Source organism: Egretta garzetta, unplaced genomic scaffold, assembly GCF_000687185.1.
Source record: "Egretta garzetta isolate BGI_Z169 unplaced genomic scaffold, ASM68718v1 scaffold259, whole genome shotgun sequence".
In the NCBI taxonomy this organism is placed as follows: domain Eukaryota; kingdom Metazoa; phylum Chordata; class Aves; order Pelecaniformes; family Ardeidae; genus Egretta; species Egretta garzetta.
The window spans coordinates 527244-552223 of NW_009260770.1; the positions used below are offsets into that span (position 1 = coordinate 527244).

The window sequence follows — 24980 nt, forward strand, 5'->3', positions numbered from 1 at the left end:
AACACACTGATTTTGTGTGGCTGGCACAGGTTTCTGTTTTTTTCCAGAATGTTTAAGCTATCATTTCATAACCTAACCTTTAATAGGTATTGGCAGATATTACAGAATTGCAGTAATCTAAGAACTTGGCCTATTTAAGTTCTGGTATTAGGGCAGAAGGAAGGAAGGAGTTTTTGCAGAGAGGACCTCGAATTTAGAAGATTTTCTGTGCTTTAATTTACCCAAGTCAAGATTCAGCAATGTTTCTGACGTTGCAGTGATCAAACTTTTCTGTGATAGGGTCAGGTAAAGGTAAGCTGGTTGCTCAGGTTTGAGTTGGAGATCTTTCAAAGGGATCCTTTTTAAATCTCTGAGTTTATTGTTTTAGAAACCTCTGCACAGAGCTTTTTAAAAAGCTTGCTAGTAGCTTGTGTGGTATTTTACCAAAGTTTTTAAATGAGTGTGTGAGAAATGCTTGTGTGACTTCCATTTTTAATATTGGTGAAATCATTTAAGGGAAAACAGGTTTCTAAAACCAGATTAATTTAACAAATGCTTATTTTTGAAATTGCACAAACCTTTATCAATTGAATTGTAGCCAAATACCAAATTAAAAATAGACTTTTAAAGGCGGTCAATTAGTAAAGGCATTGACTTATATCAATTAATGATGTGTAGTATGTGTAATATACAAAACAATTCCATGATGGCATCACATTTCTACATGATATCAGCTGCTGCTAGAAACAATAAACACCTTTACTATCAAGTTATTCATAATACCTGCTTAATCCTTATATGCTACAGCCCAGCCTGGTTCTGCTCTGTACCATCTGGTATGTCTGTGCTTCTGCCACTGGCCCTCACTCAGAGCTGGTGCAGCAATGCCCCCACAACCTTTCCCCTCCAGGAGTGTGAAGGGGGAGAGACAGCATCTGGAGGCAGATTCTACCCTCTTCACCTCCTCCTTCTCCTCCCACAGCCTTGGTAGATTGCCTTCACTTGGGGACAAAGCCCAAGACTAGTCCCAGCCCAGCAACAAGGTCAGGTGAAGAACAGGGGAGTTGTGATTGGAGACAGACACTTTCCCTTCATTCAGGCTCTCAAAACCCACTACCCACTTTTACCAAAGATGTAAGCATGATATAAACCTTTTTTTTTTCTTTTTTTTTCCTTTTATATAAAAAGCAAATGTTTCTATCCATCTTAATCAGAAATAATAAACAAGGCAAGAAAGATACTTGTGCTGGGTAGCAAGCAAAGCTGTTGATATGTCTAGAGAGTAGAGAAGATTTAACAAAACCAAAATTATGTTTGGTATTGGAAATTTTTATCCCCAGTTCCCTTGGCTATAAGCCAAACAGATCAGTATCTGACATCAGCTATTTTTTTGGTCAACATCACAGGAACACTCTTTTAATACTCCTTTAACTATAATTCACAATCTTTCTGTTTGAAAAATAACACTGCTAGATTTTTTAAGTAAGAGACATAAAAAAAAGAAGTCTATGATTTTCATATAAGCTATATCTTTGAGGTTTTTGCTATGAATAGATTTACACGCAATCAAGATATTTACCTTATCCAGGATAATCAATATAATTGGGCCTGACCCAAATATAATTTGAACCTGACCCGAAGTAATTTCAAATAACAGAAAAGAGTGACTTCAATTAGCCTTAGATAATGTCCTAAAATATTTGTCAAATAAAATACAGAATCATTATACTTGCATAACCACACTTTAGGTTAAAGGTTGTAGTTCTCCTAGCTTTGTAGTTAATTTGGGTTTATAATCCTGTGATCTCTTTCATTTTTTTTAATATCCAATTAAAAATCCTTGTCATGGATATCATTTTAAACAAAATAGGAGAGAGATACTTTGTTTCTCCTTAATATTTCATGAATGCTCTAGGTAATTAATTAAAAATTGTGTTATATGAATAAACTATGAATTGATGTGACTGTATAAGACAAGTAGCACACAGGTATTTCATGGTAATCCTTCATTCAGTAACAATGCAGTATTCAGTAGTTATGTGATAAAAACCATGAAGACATTTAAAATGTACAGTTTCAGGAAGCTCATGAAGATGAAACCACTCTTAGTCAACACAAATCCCAGAGAGTGCACAAGTCTCGGTTAATAATTTTGCACAATATTTCACCTAAGTTGAATATACATTTGGTGCTGCAGTCTGTATGGGAGAGAATTTCTTTCAGTCATTTATGTGGTAAAGATTGAACAAAATATGCAAAAGCAGCTAATTTTGAAAAATAGTCCTTATGTTCTCCACTGCACACAGTGCACTCCCCACAGATTGATTCCCAATATATTTTTTGTACAAATGGAGCATGGGTGACGGGTAGAGGCATAGACTTGTGCGTGCAGGTAAACCTCATGTGTCTGTAGTAGTTGTCCATATGTCAATATGCCAGTGCAGGACAAGACAGAGGAAACTCATGCAAAAACAAAATGTGGAGATACTGCTCTTCAGGGTACAAGGCAAAGGTGCAAAAACCTAATCATTGCTGCATGCTACAGTTCACTTAATCTAATTCTAAAATAAAGCAGCAATTAGAAAAAAAATATTATCTACAGAACTTATTTTTGAAGTGCTGAATATTTAAGTTTTACAGTCTTAGATTATCTGATTATCTTTGTTTTTCCAAAGTGCAGTAGTAAAATGTTGTCAGCAACATATCACTTCATCTCTTCCCTGATACTTCTCAAAGGCTGTGGTGTCCATTTCCAAGGTTACTATTGATTCTTCAGCCATCCACATAGTGTTTCAGTGACAATGAACGAGTGCCAAGTATCAAATGAGAAATAGTGTCTATGCTCAATGATTAGTAAAATAAATAAAGAGGAAACTCATTAGCAACGTTTTACTTATCGCCTATTGGCTCCTAAGCTGAGTTTCAAATAAAAAAGCAATGTTGACTAATGATTGCTGCAGGGCACTTAGGCAGGAAAGATTATTTTCTCTCTCTATCTCTAATTTAGAGGCACTGTTTAACATTCAAAATCACAGGAGATGGTATTGAGGAAACTATAGCAAATTCTATATGGGCAGTCTTATTAAGAGTATCAAATTTTGATATGGTTTAAAATCAGTCAAGCAAAGAAAATCCTAATTTCAATCACCATGTATCTCTCTTAAGCTGAAGTAAGTCTTTCCATACTCATATTTGCACTGAAGTAGATTAAGTTCTTCTGCTTTTTTGTAGCTTCATACTTGCATTTATAATTTCAGGTTAAAATAAAATTTACCAAAATGTCTCTGGGCCAAACTCCTACCTGTTTTGAATCAGTCAGCCTTCAAAGGGACAGAAGCAACTGACAGATGAGCATTTGGTCTCTTTAAAATGAAGAGATAGTGGATTTGGTATTGAAATTGATCCTTAATAAAAACTTGGGAAAAATTAGTATTTCTTCTTTTCCAGCAGAGGGTTTGAAGCCTCTAAAAGACATTCTTTTCTGACTCCACTGGAATTTGAAACTATCTCTAGTCATACCCCAGTCCCTGCTGCTTGTATACATTTCCAAGAGAAATGGATTTCACTGTTAGAAAAGATATACAGTAAACTGTTACTGATATATGCAACACTTACCAAAAAAATTATGCTATGCAGTAGCAAGAATTTGAGGAGTTTGTTAAGAATGGACTTTATCTGAATAGAATGATATATTATCACCTCTAAGTACCATAGGATAGGTGTGAAACTTATTATTGTTAATGAGAATTATAAAACAAAGCCTCTGGGCACTGGAATGAGAAATATACCATAAAATGCTTATCTGAATCCCTACATAGCTATTTGAGTTTCACAACATTTTTGAAACCATAAATACTTAATCTAGCATGTTACTTCCAGTTAAGTCTTGAAATATCTAACCATTGCAGGTGCCTCATAGATAATTAAGTAGCGTAGTATGATACAGTAAAAAACAATGACATTTTTAAAAAGGCAACAGGAACAAATTTCCCACAACACCAACAGTGTGTTTTGCACTTACCCACAGGAGACATCTCGGGAACTCCAGCAGTGTAAGGACCATCCAGAAATTTTGGTTCATTGTCATTGATGTCCTGAATCTTAATGACGAATTCAGATTCTGGTTCCACGGGTTTATTAGTCAGCCTATCTAGTGCTTGTGCTCGGAGCGTGTAGTAGGCCTGCTCTTCTCGATCCAGCCTCTTTGTAGCATGAATATCCCCCGTGTTCTCATCAATAATGAAAATGGAACTTGCCCCTTCGCCTGACAAGATATATTTGATGGAACCATCTCCTTTATCAACATCAGAGTGAAGCTGGTGAAAAATTGATGAGAGATGAGATTAACTTACAAGAGAGTCAGTGGCATGGGGATATGTAAAAATAATTCTTATGTCGAGCAGTAGTACATGAAATTTTATTGTTCTTGGAAAGATAAGCTGAATGTTTATCATGCACGGCACGTGAGGGACCATTAGAATCTGTCATCTTGCTCTTTTGAGCAAGATAATTTCATCCTTTCCTGCATACAATCTCATTCTCAAATGCATTTGATATTGTCTTATAGTCTTCTCATACCAGACTTTTACATAAACACACACATAGACACATATGATTATAACCATGACTTTATTATTTTTACCTGAGTTTAGCTACATTGTTGGTTTCAGCTTATTATCCTCACACATATGATTATAACCATGACTTTATTCCTACCTGAATTTAGCTACATTGTTGGTTTCAGCTTATTATCCTACTGAAAGGTAAGACTTCAAAGAAATGTCACTATCAGCCTAATGTCAGTGTGTGCTTGCTCCTGTGCATGCATGGGAAACAACATACTGACTTCCTCAGTGGTTACTGTGTAGAGCAGTAAAACATATCAAATGAATTAAAATGGTTTAGTTGATAGATTGCTCACTACTATCTGATGGGCTGTTAACTTCACTTCCATATCTTGTTTTCCATTATCTAACTTCAGAAAAAAGCAGAGTCGGAGAAAGACCAAGAAGTGTCCCGGCACCGCCTGAACTACACAGCATCAAAAGTCAGGTGCAGTTTCCCTGGGACTACTTGTAGCAGGCACAGAACATGTACCTCAGTAGGTCAAAATGCATCTTTCATTGGAATTGCAAGATATATTTACAAAAAGAAACTTCCTTCCTCATCACACAAGCTATTTTAAGTTACAGAGCAAGATTCCACAGGTTTTGTAGCTCTTTTATGTCTGCTGAGTTTCACCTTCCAGTTACAGAACACAGACTCAAACAATTCTCACATACTTTTCAAACCTGTGTCAGCAATGTAATTGATCTGGATATCATGTTAAAGCAACACACACGCACAATATATTTAATGTGGTACAAGTGAAAAGAACATCAGTAAAATTCAAAGCACTTGCTCGCTTGTTAAGAAGTAGTTTATTACTTGTAAATACCTGACGACAATGTTAAAGATGTTCAGATTCTTTATGTCTCTTACCTACTTTGTACCTGCCCTAACTCCATGTCATGTTGAGTTTGGAGGCAACTCTAGTGTCACCATCATCATAATTTCCTCCACTAACATTTTTTTTTTCTCTCAGCTGGGAGTATCACTGAGGTAGTAATCACTTCCAGAATACATGCAGAAAATTGCTATCTCAGGCATAACTTAGCACAGCTGCAAAACATTTTCCTATTTCAGCAGGGAAGTATTCGTGATCAGTTTTGAATTTTTCAGCTGAATAAAAACCTCTTTATTTCTTACACATTATTTCACTTACACTGTCTGGATATCTCATACTTATGCAATTACAGTGCACTCCCTCTCTCTTTTAAGACAGAAATGGAGTCTGAGCTTCAGACTGGATCAAAAAACAGAACTAGGGTGTCTAAATCAGATTAGCTACATTCTTTCGAAATATGGCTTATCCTCATTCTGCTGTTACCTAACTCCTGAGATACCTAAACAAGCCTGAGATTTCTTTGGCAGAGCTGCCTGAACATTTAAAGTCCTACTTCTAAACAGACTCAGGAATAGTCAATACTGATACCATGTACAGATCAAGGTAAAATGTATTTCATATCCAGGCTCTTTCAAGATCTGCATCACTGCATATTCCTCAATCCTAATGGTTGGAGGTTTACTCAGTAAACCATACCCCTGTTCATCTCACAGATCTGGCAGTGGGGGTCTTGCTGCCTTTTCAAACTTGACTGGAAGAAGTACCTGTCTTCCCTACAAAGGAACAGTGGCCTGTGCAAGTAAGAATCTGTCTGGCTTGTGTTTGATTTTGTTCTACTTTTTTTTTTCTTCTTTTCTTTTTCTAAGACCTACTTCAGGGCGCATAAGTCTCCTATGTGCTACAGAGGCACTGCATAAGTTCCCCTGCGTAGCCAGAAACCTACAATCTGGACTGAAATGTTAATGAAACGTTACCCAAGAACTGAAGTTATGGGATACAAAGATTCACTGCCTGTGTCTTGAATTGATTTGGTTTTCTCCATATCCCACACTCTAGCAGAGCACTGGTCTTTCTGTGGTGGCTGAGACTCTCACATTCTCCCTGGAAAATTTATTCCACATTCTGTAACATACTTAAGGATTTCCTGGATGAGAGAAACACAGATGGCACCAGTATACCCAGCAGTTTATCACGCAGAGTAGTTTTCTGAAAGTTAGAGATGTGCAAGTAGATCTCTTCAGGCAGAGAAGGGAAGGGACTCCATGGCCCAACCTGCTGAGAGCAACATAGAGCTCTCTCACGGGGGTCAAGCTGAGCCCATCAACACAACAGAGTGTAGCATTCACACCTGGGTCTCATGCCTGCAGAGTTGCACAGCCTCCCTTTCACCTTGTATTTAGATCCAGCCCTATCCTAAATAACTTTCTAGCAGTGTTTTGAAAGAAAAGAGACCTTCAGGGGAGAGGCCAGAAGTGTAAATCCTCAAAGATGCACTGAGTAAGGCTTTCACATCCCAGAGAAAGAAGAAATTCTGTAGCTTCAGCATTTCCCATTTGCTCACTCAGTGGCTTGCTGATTAACACATTGCTTTTTAAGGAGTCCCTCTCTGAGGTCCATAAATCTCCTTATGGATTACACTACAGTGACTGGTGTCCTGGAGGAAATGCTGAGCAGAAGCCACTTTTTGGAATGATGCCTTGGTAGAAAACTTCTACTGCACAGATTAGTAAAGTGATTAGCAATGACCTTTGTTACTCCAAGGTTGAGGCTCTGGGAGAGCAAACTTCTTTGTATCCTTTATTAAAACTTTGTTCTACTAAGCCTTTAAAAAGCAATGCTGGCCCATGCTCAAGTTAGTAAAGCACCATTCTCTACCTACTTAACCCCAGGAAGGTGATATAGATCAAGATTTATTTTCTCTTTCACACTATAGTACAAACAATTTTATGTAAATCACTCTAAAGATTTTTTTTTCAACATTTTTATGTGTATTTTAGTGTCAATCTGAGGTAACTTAAAAGTACAATACAAGAGAACAATGGGAAAAAAAAACAACCTAGGCTGACAGAATCTGGATGTATGTTTGGTGCAGTTTTCAGATCAGTTCCACCCAATACAATCCTTCCAAACAGTGATCTTCAAAGTCATTAATGTAGAAGCATCAGTGATTTGCAACCAAGAACGTTTTTTAATGCAACACTCCTATACCATATTTACATCTCTGCTACTACTAAATGTGACTTCAAACTACCTTTACTTCCAGCTATCTATTTTAAACTCCTAGGAAGTGAGAACTACTATTTTCCTTATAATTTTGGCTTCAGAAAACACTTTGCACATCCTTTTTTGTTGTCGTCATTGTTGTTTTGAGGGGGTTTTTTTGGTGTTTTTGTTTTGATTTTTTCCCTCCTTTTTTTAAGAAGTACATTTAAGAATGAGACCTGAGATTTTTATTTGTTCTTGTGATTAATTCTGCAACGATTATATAGAACGATATTAGTCCCGAGGGCAGTTGTACTTTACAGAAAGGCTCCAAGAAACATCTATGGTGGTGACATCTACTAGCTTCTCTATCACTCTTCCCACTTTCTACAGAGACATTCATATAGAAGACAGAACTGCAACTCAGTCTGTAGCTGCAAATGGGGACTATGACTTTTAGAAGTAGAGAGGATCAAGACAAAGGCAGTTTCAGATTCTTGTTTCAGGAGACATGGAGGATTCAAGGATTCACTGGGTAAATCTCATCTGATCCCATTCTGGAACACACCAGACGTTTTTTTCAGAAGTAGTTTGCAATAAATATTATAAATAAAATTCCTCCCTCTGTTTTCTGAAAAAGGAATGCTATAGGATTTTCAATTCATTTCATCCATTGCTACCTCCACACAATTTCCATGACCATCACTCTCCAGTTTGCCTTTACTTTCAAGTAACCTCATTTCCAGTATGAGTTTCATAATCCAATTATTATATGATGAACCTATTGCTTCTTTGTTACATTCCACATACATTTAACCTTAGGATTTTAAGATTTTTTGGTGTTGGGTGTTCCCCGCATTACACCATGTACAAGAAAGAACACGAAAACCAAAAAGGGAAGCAGCAAACTTCTGCAGAGAGATGATGCATTTTTAGCAGGAAGATAAATTTTTATAACTTTAGGAAAATTAGCAGAGAGTGACCAAATCTAATAAGAAACATCACACGAACTTGGTGGAAGCAGAGGGTCAGAGTGTATAAGAAGTGCACTTTTTTTTTTTAGAAGATAATTTACTGAGTGCGCTTTACTGTCTCTGAACTGAATCTAAAAAGAGGGCAGCCATATCTTCTTAGGCCCAGCTCCTAAAACTCCTCTCAGTTTTTGAAAATGCTTGTTTGGATACATGTGAGAGAAGGAAGTAGTCAGCTTCACTCAGTAGCAACGGCACTATTACCTTAACTCCTTTAATGAATGCAGTTTTGTTTTCACTTACATTTTTTGGCCCTGCAGCAATATAGCTTACTATAGGGTCTCAATGCATTTATGTTTATGTGGACCCTTAGGATTATGATTATTCTAGGGAAATATACGTCTCTCTCAAGATCCCTAATACTCAATAGTTTCTGGATTTTATCTGTTTGTAGGTATAGATCTGTACAACCAAAGATGACATCATTTTGCATCACTTGCCATTAAAGTGTGATAATGCAGTATTTTCAATAGAGGACATTTATTTTTATCAGTAAGCAGAGATACTGCACTGCATTAAAAGCAATTTGTCTGGTCACACTGATATGTTTGAGGTCTGAATGAGACGTTTGCTATTTCTCTGATTTTCAGTTCAGGCTCCTCTAAAGCAGGTGCAATGTTCGTATGCCTCTCTTCTCCATTTTTTCATCCCCAAAGATCTATCTTTGTGGTTGTTACTCCCTGTGGCAGCATGGCTAATGTTTCATTGCAGAGTTTACAGATTCTGGGCAAAGAAGAAAAGCACAGGGAGAACATGAGGAGCTGCCTGGTTTTCAGCATCAGCAGGATCACAGAGGTAATGGTGAGAAAGGGATAGAGAGAACAAACATGAGATGCTTCAATACAACCTAGCTCCATAGCTCCCTGAGACCATAAGAATTGTGCACTCATTTGCAGAACAACTTAAATGTTTTCTCAAGGTGGAGTTACTGTGTCTGCACCCTTTCTTTGCTTGCTGTGAAAGTAACTAGAAAGGGAGGAGAGAAATGAAAACTGCCTGTGCAGACATCCATAGTTCTTGGCAATATGGAACCGACACAACTGCAGCTTTATTCCTGCCTTCTCAGTAGAAGCAAGGAGACTAGGAAGCAAAAAAAGGACAAAAGGAAGAAAGAAACACCAAGCCAGGGGCAATCTTTTTGTCCCTTTTATAGCCACAGCTCACTATCACAAAACAACTGACGATTGTGGGAGGAAGACATTCGTGTCTTCATATACAGCATGCCCCCCTGCTTTCTGGGAAGACTTAAAAAGGGAACTTGTTGGGTGTATACAGATTAAATGTGTAATTGGAGAATATTAAAGAAAGTAGGTGATTTGAAACAAAGATTTAATTTGGCTATTTGTATTAAATCTTGCTCATCACAACACAGTTCTTAGATTTACTATTTCCTGTGTTTGCACCTAGAAGGTTTTGAAATCCCTTTACCCCTCAGTTTATCACTGCTAGCAAATGTTTTGAATTGTGATAACTCATAAAGTACTAGATATCTGGGGGTTTTTTTCTTCTTTTTTTTTAAATATAACACTTATTTGTTAGCTATCAGGATAACTAAGGGTTCAATGTTGCTGGTTTGGAATCATTTCAATGCAAATAATAACTAATATTTAAAACTAAGCATAGACAATGGAGTTAACATTTAAGTAAAATCCAGTGTGCACACATATCACATTTCTGCAATGTTTAAGGGCCTCACAAACACATTAGTTATTAATGCAATTGTTGTTCTCAGAGGGAGCTATGAAACTCTCACTCTTGTAAACTGTAACCATATTTCAATATCAACAGCTTAAGATATCTTTTTAATTTGATTTTCAGTCTCATTACAGAAGTCATGTGGGAAAGCAACAGATTCCTCAACATTATATTGATATCAGCAAAGGCTTGTGATTCATATAATTGACTTCACAGCCAGGCACTAGTGAAAGTATTTTTCAGCAGGTAATGATTTTCTTATAAGAGTATTTTTTCCAAGAAATGTTGAGAAAGTGATAAAGGAGTTTCTGGAGGGATTTTGTTTGCTTTTGGTTTTATTAATTCATGTAAAACTACAGTACAAGCCTGGGCTCAGAAAGTAATATGCTGGTCTATGTTCTGTGCTTTCAGCATAACAGATAATTCTGAGGACAAGTTCAAGTCAATATAAATGGCTATACCCAAAACCCTAACATTTTTAGTTAGTTTAAAAAGAAGGAATACACTTGTAATGCTGCCAGAGCTTCCTTGTCTCAGCAATGTTGTCAGTGTAGTAGGGAACCAGCACAGACAACTGTGGCACAGTGGCACAATTTGCCACTTTGACATACTAGCAATTTCATGCACTGTTTTGTCGCCTCCAGACTTTCTTCTTGTCAGGCAAGTGCAGAGACAGTCATGTGGGAATACAATAAGGTCCCATGCTGTAGACCATAGTATAACCACATTATATTTATCTAACACAAGCAGCTGGTGACAGGCTTGCTCAAAAGCCTGTCAGCTTAGACAAGACCTGTTCTATGTTGGTCTAAAACCCCCAAAACTGTGTCTGGAGTGCTCAGAGCTGAACAAAGACCTAAGAGCTGCTGAGACAACCAAGGTCCAAGACATTCCTGAGGTCCTTTCACATCAAGCACTGTCATTACAGGCTGCCTAAACTCAGACTGTCTCCAAATCCTCTTTTACCTTACTATGGGTGATGCTAGAGTCCTATGAATGACCACAAGCCAATATATCTACCCAGGATCACCACAAAGGCAATGAGATAACGAGAGGTTTCTTATCACAAAGGCAATGAGATAATGAGAGGCTACCTAACACATGAGCATATTTCACATTCAAAGTAAAACCAGGATACATCCGTTTGGGAGTACCAGCTGTGTCATCCCACAGCTTGTCCTTAATAGCCCTCCCGCAGGGAAATTGTATGGCATTTGGTGTATTTTGACCCCCGAGATCTTCATATTCAACAGTGTATATAAAGCCAGTGAGAACAAAGCTCCATCTCCAATCAAGGTATTCATGCAGGTGCATGATTAAGAAAAGCATAGGATAAGAGAGAAAATAAATAAGAAGGACAAAGAAGGAAGAGTTTAAAAAAAAAAAAAAGATTAAAAAAATTCACAAATCAAAAAACCAAAGTGGATGAGAACGTGGACAGGTCTGAAGGACCAGGACAGAACTGGAATGGGAAATATACTGATGAAAAGCCTCAAATTAATGTGATGAGACAGAGCAGATGGAGCAAGAGGAAGACAAAAGGAGACAGGCAAAAGGAAGAATGACAAATTGAAATGGGAGGAAACAGCAAGGAAGAATAAAAAGTACAAATGAAAGAAAATGCTGAAGTAGTAGTAGTAATTGGAGCTGATCTTCAGTGACTGATCAGTGTTAGGCAAGAACAGTATTTGAGAGTAAAGCTGTATAACTTTGACAGCATCTTCTTTTCATGCTCTGTTTAATGAAACAAGAATTAAAATGGCTGATAACCTGAATCTGGTCAGGTGTCATTTTACTGAGGGTGTATATTACTACTACTCCAAGTTTACAAAAAAAAGACTACCCTGGAGGGGGAAAAAAAAAAAAAAAAGAGAATGCAATTTAAATTGTCATTGATTTTAAAGTTCTGGAACAAGAGGAGCAAACATAAGAAACATGACTGGTGGGCAGGGAGAGTAGCATAAGTGTCAGCTTGTTCTGAATTAACTAGGCATCATTCTTTTTAAAAAAAAAAAAAACCCTTAATTTCCCCTATTAATGTAGTTTGTGATTTTTTTTTGCTGTTACAGAATGTATGTTTCTGTGTCTAAGAAATTAAAATAGTAAGAATTTTTATTACTTTACTCAGAATTATTTTCCACAATCAAACTTGGAATAAGCAGTCAGGCTTCACTATTCCCTCTTTCCCCCATTGTTGTAAAAGGTTCAGAAATATTGGTGGAAGACTTTACTGAAAAATACTCTTAAGTGACTGATCAGTGCTCCAGGAGGATAATAATTTTATCACCTCAGCCACATGAAGTGAATATTTAATTTTGCTAACCTTTTGAAAAAGGGAGGAGAGGGGGGGCGAAACAGGAAAGAGAACAGTGAAACTTCTTTAGTTCCTTGATGGTTATTGTTCAAACAAAATTCAAAACAGAAGAACCAAAATTCTAAAACTTACACTTCGTAACATTCCAGTTAGTATCTAAGTAAGCCCTCAAGGCTTCTAAGTGGAAGACAAAGTTCAGATGAAATGTTCCTCTAGGAGTAAGAGATACTGTCATCTAAAGGCTAGTGAGTTGAATAATTAATAGGAAATACTGAAATCTGGATGTGATAAGAGCAACCATGTCACATTTTAATGACATTTTTTCTCTTAATAACACCCAGTTGTGTCTATAGTGTTCTGTCTCTCTGAGTATACTTATATAATTTAGCTCTTTATATAGACAGTGATAGAGTGATTGTATACATGTATACAATTTATGCATAGATTTAAGTGTGTGTATACATACATACACACGTGCACACGCACACACAAGTACGTTTCTTTATTCTATCCTCTTCTTTTTCGCTCTCTGCAGATTCTGTACTTACAAATCTGTGCCTTCTCCCCCCCAGTTTTAATAAGAACATGCAATGCCCTGTGGCGACAGGGAATTGTGCAGCCAGCCCATTAAGATTAGTGCAGCTACAGGAGGAACTCAGAAGCAGCTGCTGCTGTAGATGGAGCTGAGTGGGCATATGTAGCTGGCTGAGTATTCTTCAGGAGTTTTAATGGGCCTTCATCATGACACGTCACTCTCCAAAATGACTATTTGTCATTCACACTCTTAAAAAGACAGTTTGGCAGCTTTGGGAGGTAAATGCCATCTGTATACTGTGCATCATCACGTACTAATTGCATAATATTTATTGGGGGTGGGGGGACAGCAATACTGTATCGTAGCACCACCAAGAGCCTGCAGGCAACATAACACTTTCAGAATAAGAATGGAAAAAAAGAGACCTTCCCCTCACACACACTTCAAGCTTTTCAGAAATTATCTTGCTAGAATTTAGAATGGGGAAACAGACCACAGTGTTTTGTAAACAACATGCACATTAGAATCCTTACAGACCTGTTCAATATTCAGCTTTGTTTTGTTTTGTTTCTTCCCAAACCACTCTAGTCCATCAGTATTTATTCCTTGGAGTACTTATTCTGAGTATTTCAGTAACAGAACTGCATTACTTACAAACCAAGCCATACAGTAGTGGATTTGCCATCTGACTTACCATATAAAAACTGCTTCTTTTTTTACCCAAATAGATTTAATTTTTGATTAAAGAAAACAGTGACTCAAGCCTCATTTATACAAGTGCCTAAAACAATTAAATCATGTGAAAATACCAGGGCAGTAAAATTCTATTTACAAATTCCTGAATGCTTATTCTTACTAGCTCTATTTGGGTCTCTGCATTTACTTATTCTCCAGGAAAGGGACTAAGTTCTCTCCCATACATACCAATAGTATTTTCACATGATCCATATCTATTCATAATGCACCATACTACTTGCTTGTATATACTAAACCAACGTATTTACTTGTCCAGTGATTTGATTTATTTTGTTGCCAAAAATCACTGAAGCTGTAAGACAAAATTCCCTTAAAGTCACTACTCTCTATTTCAGTGATGTAATAAAATTGTGTGAGGATGCTCTCTCCCTATATTCCTCACATACAGCTTCTATGAAAATGATCAGGCTTAAAAAATGTAGCATGGCAAGTAAATACCAAAGACCCTAGTATACTTAATAGAAGAATATCTCTGGGCTGGCAGATGTCCATGGGCTTGAAAAGTTGATGCACATGTAGCAGCTTACAGAAACAGAGCCTTCAAGAAACTGTACTCATTCTTCTTTTCAAATTACTTCTCCACTACACATGAAACAATCTCTTCTTGAGCAATATTAATATAAATATAGTAAAGAACTGTTTCTTGAGCATATACTTTTCTTGTATGAAATACATATATGTATATATGCATTATTACATATAAATTTACAGTTCTTATACCACTGTACATTGTAAAAAATGTTAATCCTTTTATTAATTATTTATTATCTTAAAGTCTTCTTCGTTTCTTTTTTTCTTTATTTATTTATATGTGCCAAGAATGCGTGAATGCACTTTGCCTTGTGGTAGAGAAAACAGTGACAGAGGGGAGATGAAAGAAGAAAGGCAATAGCATAGTTTATATATCTGCAATAATGCAAAATGGATGCTTGTAGTTTTTTTCCTGTTCTTGGAAACAGAAATAAGAAAAAGAATACAAATATGCTGATTGGAAATTTGTTTCTCCAATATTGTTTCTTCTACTTGGTCATGATAATTCAGGTCTAGGATTTCAACCACAGAAAATGAGACCATATTAAAGGATCTATTTTTTCATATCTAAATCTGTAACCTAAAGAATTATCTGTAATAACACTGAGCAGGAAAAATCATCATACACACTTCTTGTTTGACTACGTTATCAATAATACCAAATTTACGAACAAAAATTCATCTGGTATTAAAGTATTTTATGAGATAAGATATGTACCTATACTGAATGTCTTTATTTTAGAGTGGAAATTATACTCCCCATATTGTCTCTTCTCTGTCAGACCACTGATCTATAGATTAGAATGATTATCCTGTTTCTGCTTCAACTATCCAAAATAGCTTGCAGCGCTGCTTGGTTGATAATGATTTTTCTCATAGGAACCTGCTTCCAAAGAACATTAGTACCAAGGAATAGATACCCAGAGGGTGTAGAGGGGTTTTCTGTTGTTTTTTGTTTGGTTTTATGTTGTATCAATTCTTCAAATTTCATTTGTTCTTGAAAGTTTAATGCTATGAAATATCCACTTATAATCTTACCTTGTGTGTGAGTGGGAAGTGCTGAAACCCTGACAGACTAGAGGACAACAGTAAAATATGTAACTGTAAAGCAGTTGAAGTAATTACTGCGACTAACTGTGTCTGTAGAAGCTTATAAAGTACTGGACTACAGAAGAAAGCACGATCTGATCGTTTTAATGAAGAAAGATTTACAATACAGAAAAAATATAATTAACTGGGTCCACAGCCACACTAACCTATAATTCCCTGAAAACAGTTAAGGACTTGTTAAATGAAATTTATCAAAATTTTAAAACAAAGCAGAATTAACATGTTGGTCTACATGTCCATTCTAATGTACATAAATAATAATATACATGTCAGGGCATCAGTGTTATTGTGTTATGCTTCCTAACAATTAAATTCCTAGTTTCTTTCTTTATAAAGTTTTAAATGTTTGGATAAATGCAATACTTAGTGCTGACTTTTCTAGAAAGTTTATAGCCGACTTGAAATTGACAATTCTTCATATGATCATATTGGTTACATGTTATAAAATGTTTCACACCACCCATATATTCCTCAAAGCATTTCCACAAATCTAATCCCATAGCTATTCCCACTAAGAACAATGGGACTACTCCTAGATTTAAAGTGCAAAATTAAGAATTTAACACAATGCCCATATCATACATAATTAGTCCCTGGAAAGGTATGTTGGGGAGAGAGTCATAACTGCTCAAAGCTGACAGTGGGTCAAGGAAACAAAGCAAGAACAGAGAATTTTGAATGTGAAATTTTTTTACTACAACATTTTAACATGAGTAAATTATTTCATATGAAAAGGGCAGCAATGAAAATCTTAAAACACAAGTTACTGTTGTCAGTGTGTTTACATTTCATTTAGAATCTCTTTTTCAGTCTGGCTTGATTAAACACCCTAACATTTCTGTAGTGCTTTCTATTAACTACTCTGACCGATTACTAACACTGCAGTTCAGTAAAGGTAAAACACTGAATGACAAATAAGTTGTTCTTTTTTCAGTAAACTATAGGACAATTTCTTTTTATTTTTCTATTTTCCCCCTACTCTTAGGTATTTCACTGAAGATGGTTTATCACATTGATTTTTATCCAAAAGTGTTTCTAAAATACATATCCATCCATCCATATATGCTGGCTAGTTAATTAACAGCCCATTGTTCACACTTTACTCCAAAGATTACGAAAATTTAACCCTGTGCTACATCAAATTAAATTTCTGGTTTAGAATTCTCTAAGTTAGGAAATCATCCTTATCCATGTGCAGCATGTCAGGACTTGCTTAATGTTCATGGAAGTTGGTACTAAGCATATGCCTAAGCGCATTTCTGAAAAAGAGCCTTAATCCCTGTGCAAAGAAAGGGTGCTTTAATGAACATCAATGTGCATCACACAGACTAATTGTAAGAATCAGAATTGAAAGCTTAAGTGATTCCATTACATAAATTCACACTGTAGCTGTTCAGTATTCAGAACAAGCTGAAGTAGGGTATGCACAATAAATATGGATGTTTGAAAGTCTGCCTTAAACTGTTCAGATCATTTAAAGTGATCCTTTGCGAATAAATACTGTAAAAGGTTTGATTTATTCTTTTTTTTTTTTTTAACCATTCAAATTCTCAGGTCTGCCAGAGCTTTCAGATATAACCAGACTGACCTCAAGATAGTAATTCATATTTTGATAGGCATTTTTACTCCATAGGATTAAGGGCTGAGAAAGAAATGCTTTTAATGCCTGTTTTGTGCTGTTTTTCAGAAAACATTTGAGAGGGAGGATAATGCATTAGTATTTCAAAACCATAACAAACTGCCTTAACATGAACAATACTAGGTTAATTGTAAAGCCTTCCAGCTTAGAAGGATTTTAACAGCTGTATGTAAAGGGCAGTGCTCTCCTGGTGCCTTTTTCTATTTTGGTGAGCACAATGAGTGCTTAATAAAGACAATCCCAGCAAATTCTTATGCAGTCATCACACCTTGTTTCCTTAAATCATATTTTGACATTTCAAATGATGAGAGAAGATATTTATGCACTAAAATTGAAATTCATTCATAGTTTAAAAAAAAATCCATAGATATGAGTTTTGCCTTGTACAGTGCTGATGCCAACCCAGGATTTTTTCGTCTGTTCTCTGTTTTTTCACCAGAACATATTCTTGCTGTGTTTCTTACTCACTGCCATTAAGTGCTGGCCATACAATCAATTTATGTGCCATTGACAAACAAATGATGAGAAAATACTGAAATGGCAGGTGTTAGTTTATGCTGGTCATGTATACTTGCCTAATCTACATTAAAATTCAAATTGTGCAGACCTGTTTCTAATTCTGAAAGCCATCTGGATTTTACCGAAAATATTCAAAGTCTTCCTTCAGAAACTCATTTCTGAAGGTTCCAGTACTTCACATGTATTGAGAACTTTTGATTTACATAAAGACCCCTCTGATGATTATCTGAAACATGTCCTTTTGGCACTATAAAATATGTTGCATAGGGTACATAATTCAAATTCTTAGATGGTTCCTGATGGAATTAGAGAACTCTTATCTAATGATCACTTTCACATTGTTCCCCTTCTGAGTGAGCTCTGGTTCAATAAACATAGCGCACACAATGAGTTCCTTACGAGAGCACTCCCTGCTTCTGAAGCATTGTGGTCAATGTGAAGGTGCAGGAGTTATTAGCACTGTGTGTTCCATTAACTGCAGATAAGATCAGTCATCTGAGTTTACTCTCATCTACCTCAAATGTTTCAACTCAGATGACTGTTACTAATTTATCTGTCATACTTCTTGTGTATACCATCAAACATCTCCTAAAGGGACCTTTTATTATAGTATCTGATCATTTTGTTATAGTATTTGATCGGTTTTATAACCGAATCCAAAAACAATGAATTACTCTTGGAGATTAGAGTTTAAATCACTATAATAGTTGCCCCTAGCGTTCAAGACTGATCTTTGCTAAGTTTCACTTGACACAGCATGCAAACTTCTCTACCAGATTGTCTGAGCACTCTCAAAGCTTAATTGATCCAATTTGCATGTCTCATCCCAGCAGAATTGTACATCATTTCTATCCTCTTGGACTAAGTGATCACAACCTAATCACTTTGTATACAAAGCAGATGGAAAGTTTCCAGCTCTTTTGCTATCCCCTTGCATGCATCCATATTAAAGCAATTCTAATTTGACAAGCAACCTGATCTTTCTGTATTTTTATAGGATTACTGTTTCATTGATTGTCCTTCTGTTACCAATTGTAATGTTCAGAACTTTATACTCAAGGCATTGTCACTTTTGTCTCACACCTTCTGTGTGGTCCATTAAAATGATCACTTAATTTAACAAACTGTGCTAAATATCCCCCTTAAAGTTGTATATGGCTTGGTGTAAATCAGCACAGCTCTGTGCACTGTGCACTGGAAGGAGAGCACAAATTCCATTCATTGAGGATCTGCTCTTATATTTTTAAGGGAAAACAAATAATTATTTATACCACCATTCATAAAGTTCTGAGCCTTGTACATTAATAGGTATTGCCAAAATTTTTATAACTTCTAAAAGGAAAATATCATTTTAAATTCTGCACAAGAAAAATAAATCTCTTATTTATGGTATTTTTCTATACTTTTTCCCTTCCAAACTGTGCAAATTGTCATTTAAATACAATGTCAGTTTAGTAAAAAGTTACACTACTTATGAGTAGGTGAAATCTAGCTTGTGAAAATAACACAGATATATAAAAGCTTCTGCAAAGAAAAGTCACAAGCAGATCAAACTAACGAAGATCAAGGATGTATAAACTTCAAATATCATTAAAATCAAACTTTCTGAAGTGAACAGAAAATTCTACTTAATAATCTCACTTGTATTTCACAGCTGGAATTTATATTTCCCACCTGTCTCTAGATTATATACATCTTCAAAGGTCATTGTGTTTCTTCAACTGTACTCTATTCCTCGCATTCTTAACTAGTGAATCCTTTGCCCTCCTAATGGTCCCACAGATCCTCTGCTCTTCTGGGAGTTTGTGGTTGGCTAGAATTGGCTTTTTTTTTTTTCTTACGTAAATTCTTTTTATTGCTTCTTCCTCTTTTGTTTTCTCCATTAATCTCTTTTTGTATTTGCCCAATAAAATTTACAAGAAGGCAATTTTTCTTTTCTTTCTTTTTTTTTTAAAATTTGTTTTCAGTGAAGAATACATGAAAAACTCCAAAGCATGTTCACAGAAGTGATCAAACCCTGGTAGTCAGTGATCATGGCAGCACAAGATAAAGAATACTCTTCAGTCTGCTTGCAACTACTTTTAAAACAGGTGGAAGGCTGGAAGGCAAATATAACAGCTATATAAGAGAATAAAGGAACCAGGGTGCACTATTAAATTCTCCGTTTTTTATCAAAGAGAAAGTATGCCAGTTCAGTAATAGAGCCATGTTGCTGTGTCCATATATGTACAAATGCAACAGTACAAGTGGATGGAGAGTAGCTGTTCAATAGAAAATCTAGTGAATTCAATCTTAACTGGCCAAGAACAAACTGAATTAACCAAGTAAACTAATTTGATCATAAAAAGTCATTAAGACAGTAAACAGGCTTTCTGTTAATGTGCTGCATGCTGAACAGTGGTAGTATAAAACCAGCGATGCCTTTCTGTGACTTGCATTTCAAATAGACTCAGTGGACAAGTCATATGTAAGCTGTTCATATCACAACTTGGTTGAGTCTTGTAAAGACAAGCTCTTTCTTTCCAGAAGATGAATTATGCCTCTGATTACATAAGCAAGTAAAATCCCTGCTACCTTCAGATTCTGTTCTCGTTGTAAAAATGTATGATTCCATAGCTTATAGCTGGGTTTGCAGGTGTAAGTCAGTGGAACATAACAAACACGTCTGTGGATGACACTCAAGAAATAATAGAATGCAGTATGCTCTCTCTCGGCTGTGTTAGCTCAGCAGGACTAACAGAAATAATAAGTAGGAAAAAAAAATTATCACCAGAACAGGCAGGTGTGACTCACACATAGAATCCATTTACTGAGTAACAAAGTGTTAACAGTCATTTTTAAGAGAAAATTCTCTGCTACTCTGTAAACAATCAGACAAATATTAGAACGTTGTACTGTATTTAGTGAAGACACCCAGGGTTTCTAAGCCAATGTGAAGACTCATGGCCCTGAGCTGCCTTTCCCATGTGGCAACATGCTGCTGCTTCTGACAGTCCCACACTCCACCCTGAAGGCATTTAAACCTTCAGTTGAGGTAAAAAAATTAACAGTATTGAATGTTTTCCTTGAGCCCAACCTTACAGGAAAACATCAGGAAGGGTCTGTTGATTAAAGAGACGCACAACTTCAAGAGTACGAAAAACAGAACAACCTTTACTTTGCCTTGCAAAACATCATTATAGCCCTGCAAGTTAAAAAAGAAACATAAAAATATGCCAAGTACTTTCCCAAATGCCTACTTTGCCCATATTATGTGTCTACATTGTATAAGAAAGGCAAGTTAAGTATTTTTCTAATTTATGGCATTGCATTTATACCGTGATTATGGAAACTTAAGAAATGACCATCTGCTTTTCCCAACTGTGTCTGAAAACTTTTCATTGTTACAGAATAACAAGCTAAACCTTGCTTAATACAGCACCTGTCTACCTTGCAAGGAAAATGAATTGCTTGATTGCCTAGTCAGCAGGGTTACAATTTGGTACCTCAGTATGAAATGTTTAAGCAGCTTATCATCCTTACACACGTATCCAAGTACCGGATTTTCCATATTTTGCAAGCATTTCAAATGGAAAACAACTTTGTGAGGTCAATTCTTTTTGCACACACTCCACAGCAACAAAATTGCATGTTTCTATAGTCCTCAAGGTAATTTCTCATGATTTACAGAAACAGGAAAACTAAAAGGGACAGTATGACTATGGTCACATTTTGTGGAATTCATGCAGCAAAATCTCCTTGTATCACCTGGAAAATGACATTAAATTTATTTCTTTCTACACAGAGAGGGCCAAAGAAGCTCCCGTGATGTAGGTAGAACATTGTGTCGGACCGCCCTTGGCTGTTCTCAACATATACCATATTCACCCATATGAAAGACCATAATGCAGGCCTTCAGTGCTCTAAGGATACTATATGACTATATGAAAGGAAGGCACTCCTTTTTCACTGTCAAAATGTGGAATATGTTGCTACCTGTTGTCAATCCGTCCTCAGTACTCCTCTTTTACTAACCTACAGGATAAAATATCAGTTAAAAATTTAATTTTAGAACAGCCAAAGTGTTTGTATTCCAAAATGAATATTCTCAAATGGTCTATGAGGGTTGATGAAACTGATCACAAGATTCTGGATTAAATCTTCAGTTACTTTATGAACAGAACAGCTTAATAAGCAATACTTATCAAAAAACTCTTGCTGCCTTCTCGAATGTTTAGAACTACCTTCTTGTCCCAGGGGAGCATTCTGAAAAAGATAGACTGAGACTGAGCCAGTAATAAGGTGTATTTTGTATTTTCTGGCACACGAATAATTGCACATGAACTACTATATGCAAAATAGCTATATTTATCTTGGCATTCGTATTTATCTAAAAGATAAAGTTTATTCTTTGCTATATTGTTTATGACTTACAGACTACTACTACTGTTCTACATGCTTTACACCCACATAAATAAAAATATTGCTTTTGCAATGGCACAGGGCTGTAGCACCAGCAAACACTTGAATATGGAAGGAACTATTAACAGTAGCAATTTCTTAGCTGAGTCAAAAACATCTGCAAGAATTATTCCTAAATATATTGTATAATTTTTGAACATATTTACTGATTTTGGTGATCATCATCTTTTCATGATATGGTCTGTTGTCAATGGAGCTTCTTCATTGGCTAAGTTTACACTTAGACAGGGAAGGTTAAGGTTGTTCTCATTTATAGGTTGAGGTCAAGTCATCTATAGTTGGGTGTTGACAACATATTTTTAATATCATGTAAACACACACACACACAAACATTTTTAACTGTCTGATCGTCCTTCTTACAGCCTTGAAGCTATGAGTGATTAAGCATTATGACCTCCTCAAACTTCTGCTTGTGGTGTAGGCTAGTTTGGACAGTTGGGACAGAATTAGAGTTCTCCTAACAGCATGAACTTCACTGCTTTTTCTAAGAGCTACTTGTCTCTAATTTATGTGACAGTAAGTGTCTCTTCCAGTGCAAAAGTGACGGAGAAGATGCTGGTAGCATAAGGTAGCTAATAGTTATTCTGAGAGAAGTGAGGAACCTAGTGTATTAACTTCTTCTCTCGGCACCATTAGCACTCAGCTCAGCCCCATCTTCCAGGGAAATGCATAATGCTGAGAGAAAAAGTTTATACTGCAGAGTTTTTCCATGACTTATCACCTGTATATTTATGAAAAAGCCAATCTATTGGACATGAAGGAACCAATCCCTGATTTTTTCAGGATTTCTAAATATGTTGTCCCAGGTATTCCCACTAACTGGTAAAAAATAGCACTGAAAAACTAGCATGTATACACAGGTATTATTTTATTAAGTGATTACTAAAAAGAAAAGACAAGGAACTTGAGAATTGCAATGTGATATTTAAAAAAAAAAAAAAAAAAAAGAAGAACCCCAACAATGTAGAACAAAGATGAAACTCAGAATTGTGACAAGGCAGCAATAGTCCTGGAGCACTTTTAGACTGTGACACATGAAAATACTAAATACATGAGTAAATTCCCAATGGGACTGAGAAAAACACTCATGTCTAAAAGTACAGGTGTAAGAAAAAAGACAACATGGAAAAGGTAGTGTGATAACAGGCCACAAGATATAAAACTTTAAAGCATATGCAGTTTGATCTTTTGAAAGCAATGGAAAAATATCCTTTATCTTCACTTGTCTGAAAGAAGTAGCCTTGTACTAACATAGGTATCAAATAGATCTACACTTATGAATCTCAGCTAACTTGTCATCCATAAAGGATGGAAAATAAAGGCAAGGAACAACTCCTTGTTATCTGTTGATAATATTTAAAAACGTTACATGATTATAATTTGCAGAACAAATAATATGTTATCTTCATAGTAAAGAACAATAGTGAGCTATTGTTCTCAAGCTATTTTGGGGATGTTGACTAATGTCTCCATATTTCTCTGGGTTTTGTCATTGCTTCTTAATCCGCTACTGCCTCTTGTTTTACAAGACCACTGTCTCAGGGCAGGGGTTGTGTTTGCTTGCACTGTGCCTGGCACAGTGGGAATTTGGTTAATGACTGGACTTCCTTAGCCTTAGAATAATGCAAATACTTACAGTTCTTGGTAGCCAGTGTTGTATTTCCAATATCATTAATACACAGTTGTGAGACAGAGGTGAAACTGGATGTGGAATGTTCATGCCAATAGCATGAACCAGAGGACTAAAAACAAGCTCAGCAGATGAAAAAGAGAAGGAACATTAGAACATGACTAAGAAAAGTCTGCTGAAGCAGCATGAGCTTGACTGACATCAAAACTGTAAATCTCATGCTCTCATGAAAAGAAGGCATTTTCTGATAACCAGCCAAGCACACAGGAGACTTGCATCTGTGTATTGCTGCAAAATTAGCTTTTACTCTTGCTTTTCTGTTTTGTCAGAGACCCATAAAATACAGATTTAAATAATGCCCAGAAGACATTCAGAGCAGACCACTGCAGGTAGACCCTATTAGTCTACTGAATTACGGAACTGGTATTACAGGATTATATAAATAGCATGGCTGTGCCATTGAATAAAAAGCTGCGATGAGGGCTACTTAATTTATGGGTGTTGTCATCACCTTCACTAACCTTCCTCTTCTGTAATGCCACATGTTAAGGATCAATGTTCTATATTATACTAAAAGATCAAAAAGCTGCATGTTCTGGTTCAGCATCTAACCATAAGTCTCTCAACTCTATTATCGCTTCTAATAATGAAATTACATACAAATTGTCTTTTAGTGCTTGAGCATGGGGAAATTGTCATCACTTTAAATCCCCAGCATAAAACCCATTTCTGTATCCATTCAGCTATGTGAGAAGATGACTTCCTAAAGAAAGAGGAAATTACACTATAGCTGTGCAGGCTAATGAAATCAACCAGGAAAAAGCAGTAGATTTTAGGTTATCCCTTTGGATAATTCTTCCTGTGTGCCTTAATCTCACCGTTCTCCCCAGAGACATTTTAGCCCTGCATGCTAAGTAGAAAACATTCAGATTGTCAGTCAGCTCTCAGTTATTCAGGATAATCCAAATAAAGTAAAGCATGGAATAACGCAAAGCCCACGGTGACTATCCAGTTAAGAAAAGTGCATGCTACTAGTTACTATGTAGTACAAGCTGAGATGGTAAATTCATACCACTGCTGTACAGCTGAAGCATCCCTTCACCAAGACCTGTTCAATCTGCAAAGCAGGTAA

The 24980-nt window shown here is 36.2% G+C and overlaps 1 protein-coding gene across 2 annotated transcripts in view; it reads right to left on the reverse strand.

Annotated features, from left to right (window-relative positions):
• Positions 1-24980, reverse strand: part of CDH7 (cadherin 7) — a 68838-nt gene that overhangs the window by 37895 nt on the left and 5963 nt on the right. For both annotated transcript variants that reach the window (XM_009646200.2, XM_035901614.1), the window contains exon 2: positions 4001-4295. In XM_009646200.2, the coding sequence (XP_009644495.1) occupies positions 4001-4295 (295 nt within the window). The remainder of the gene's footprint in view (positions 1-4000; positions 4296-24980) is intronic.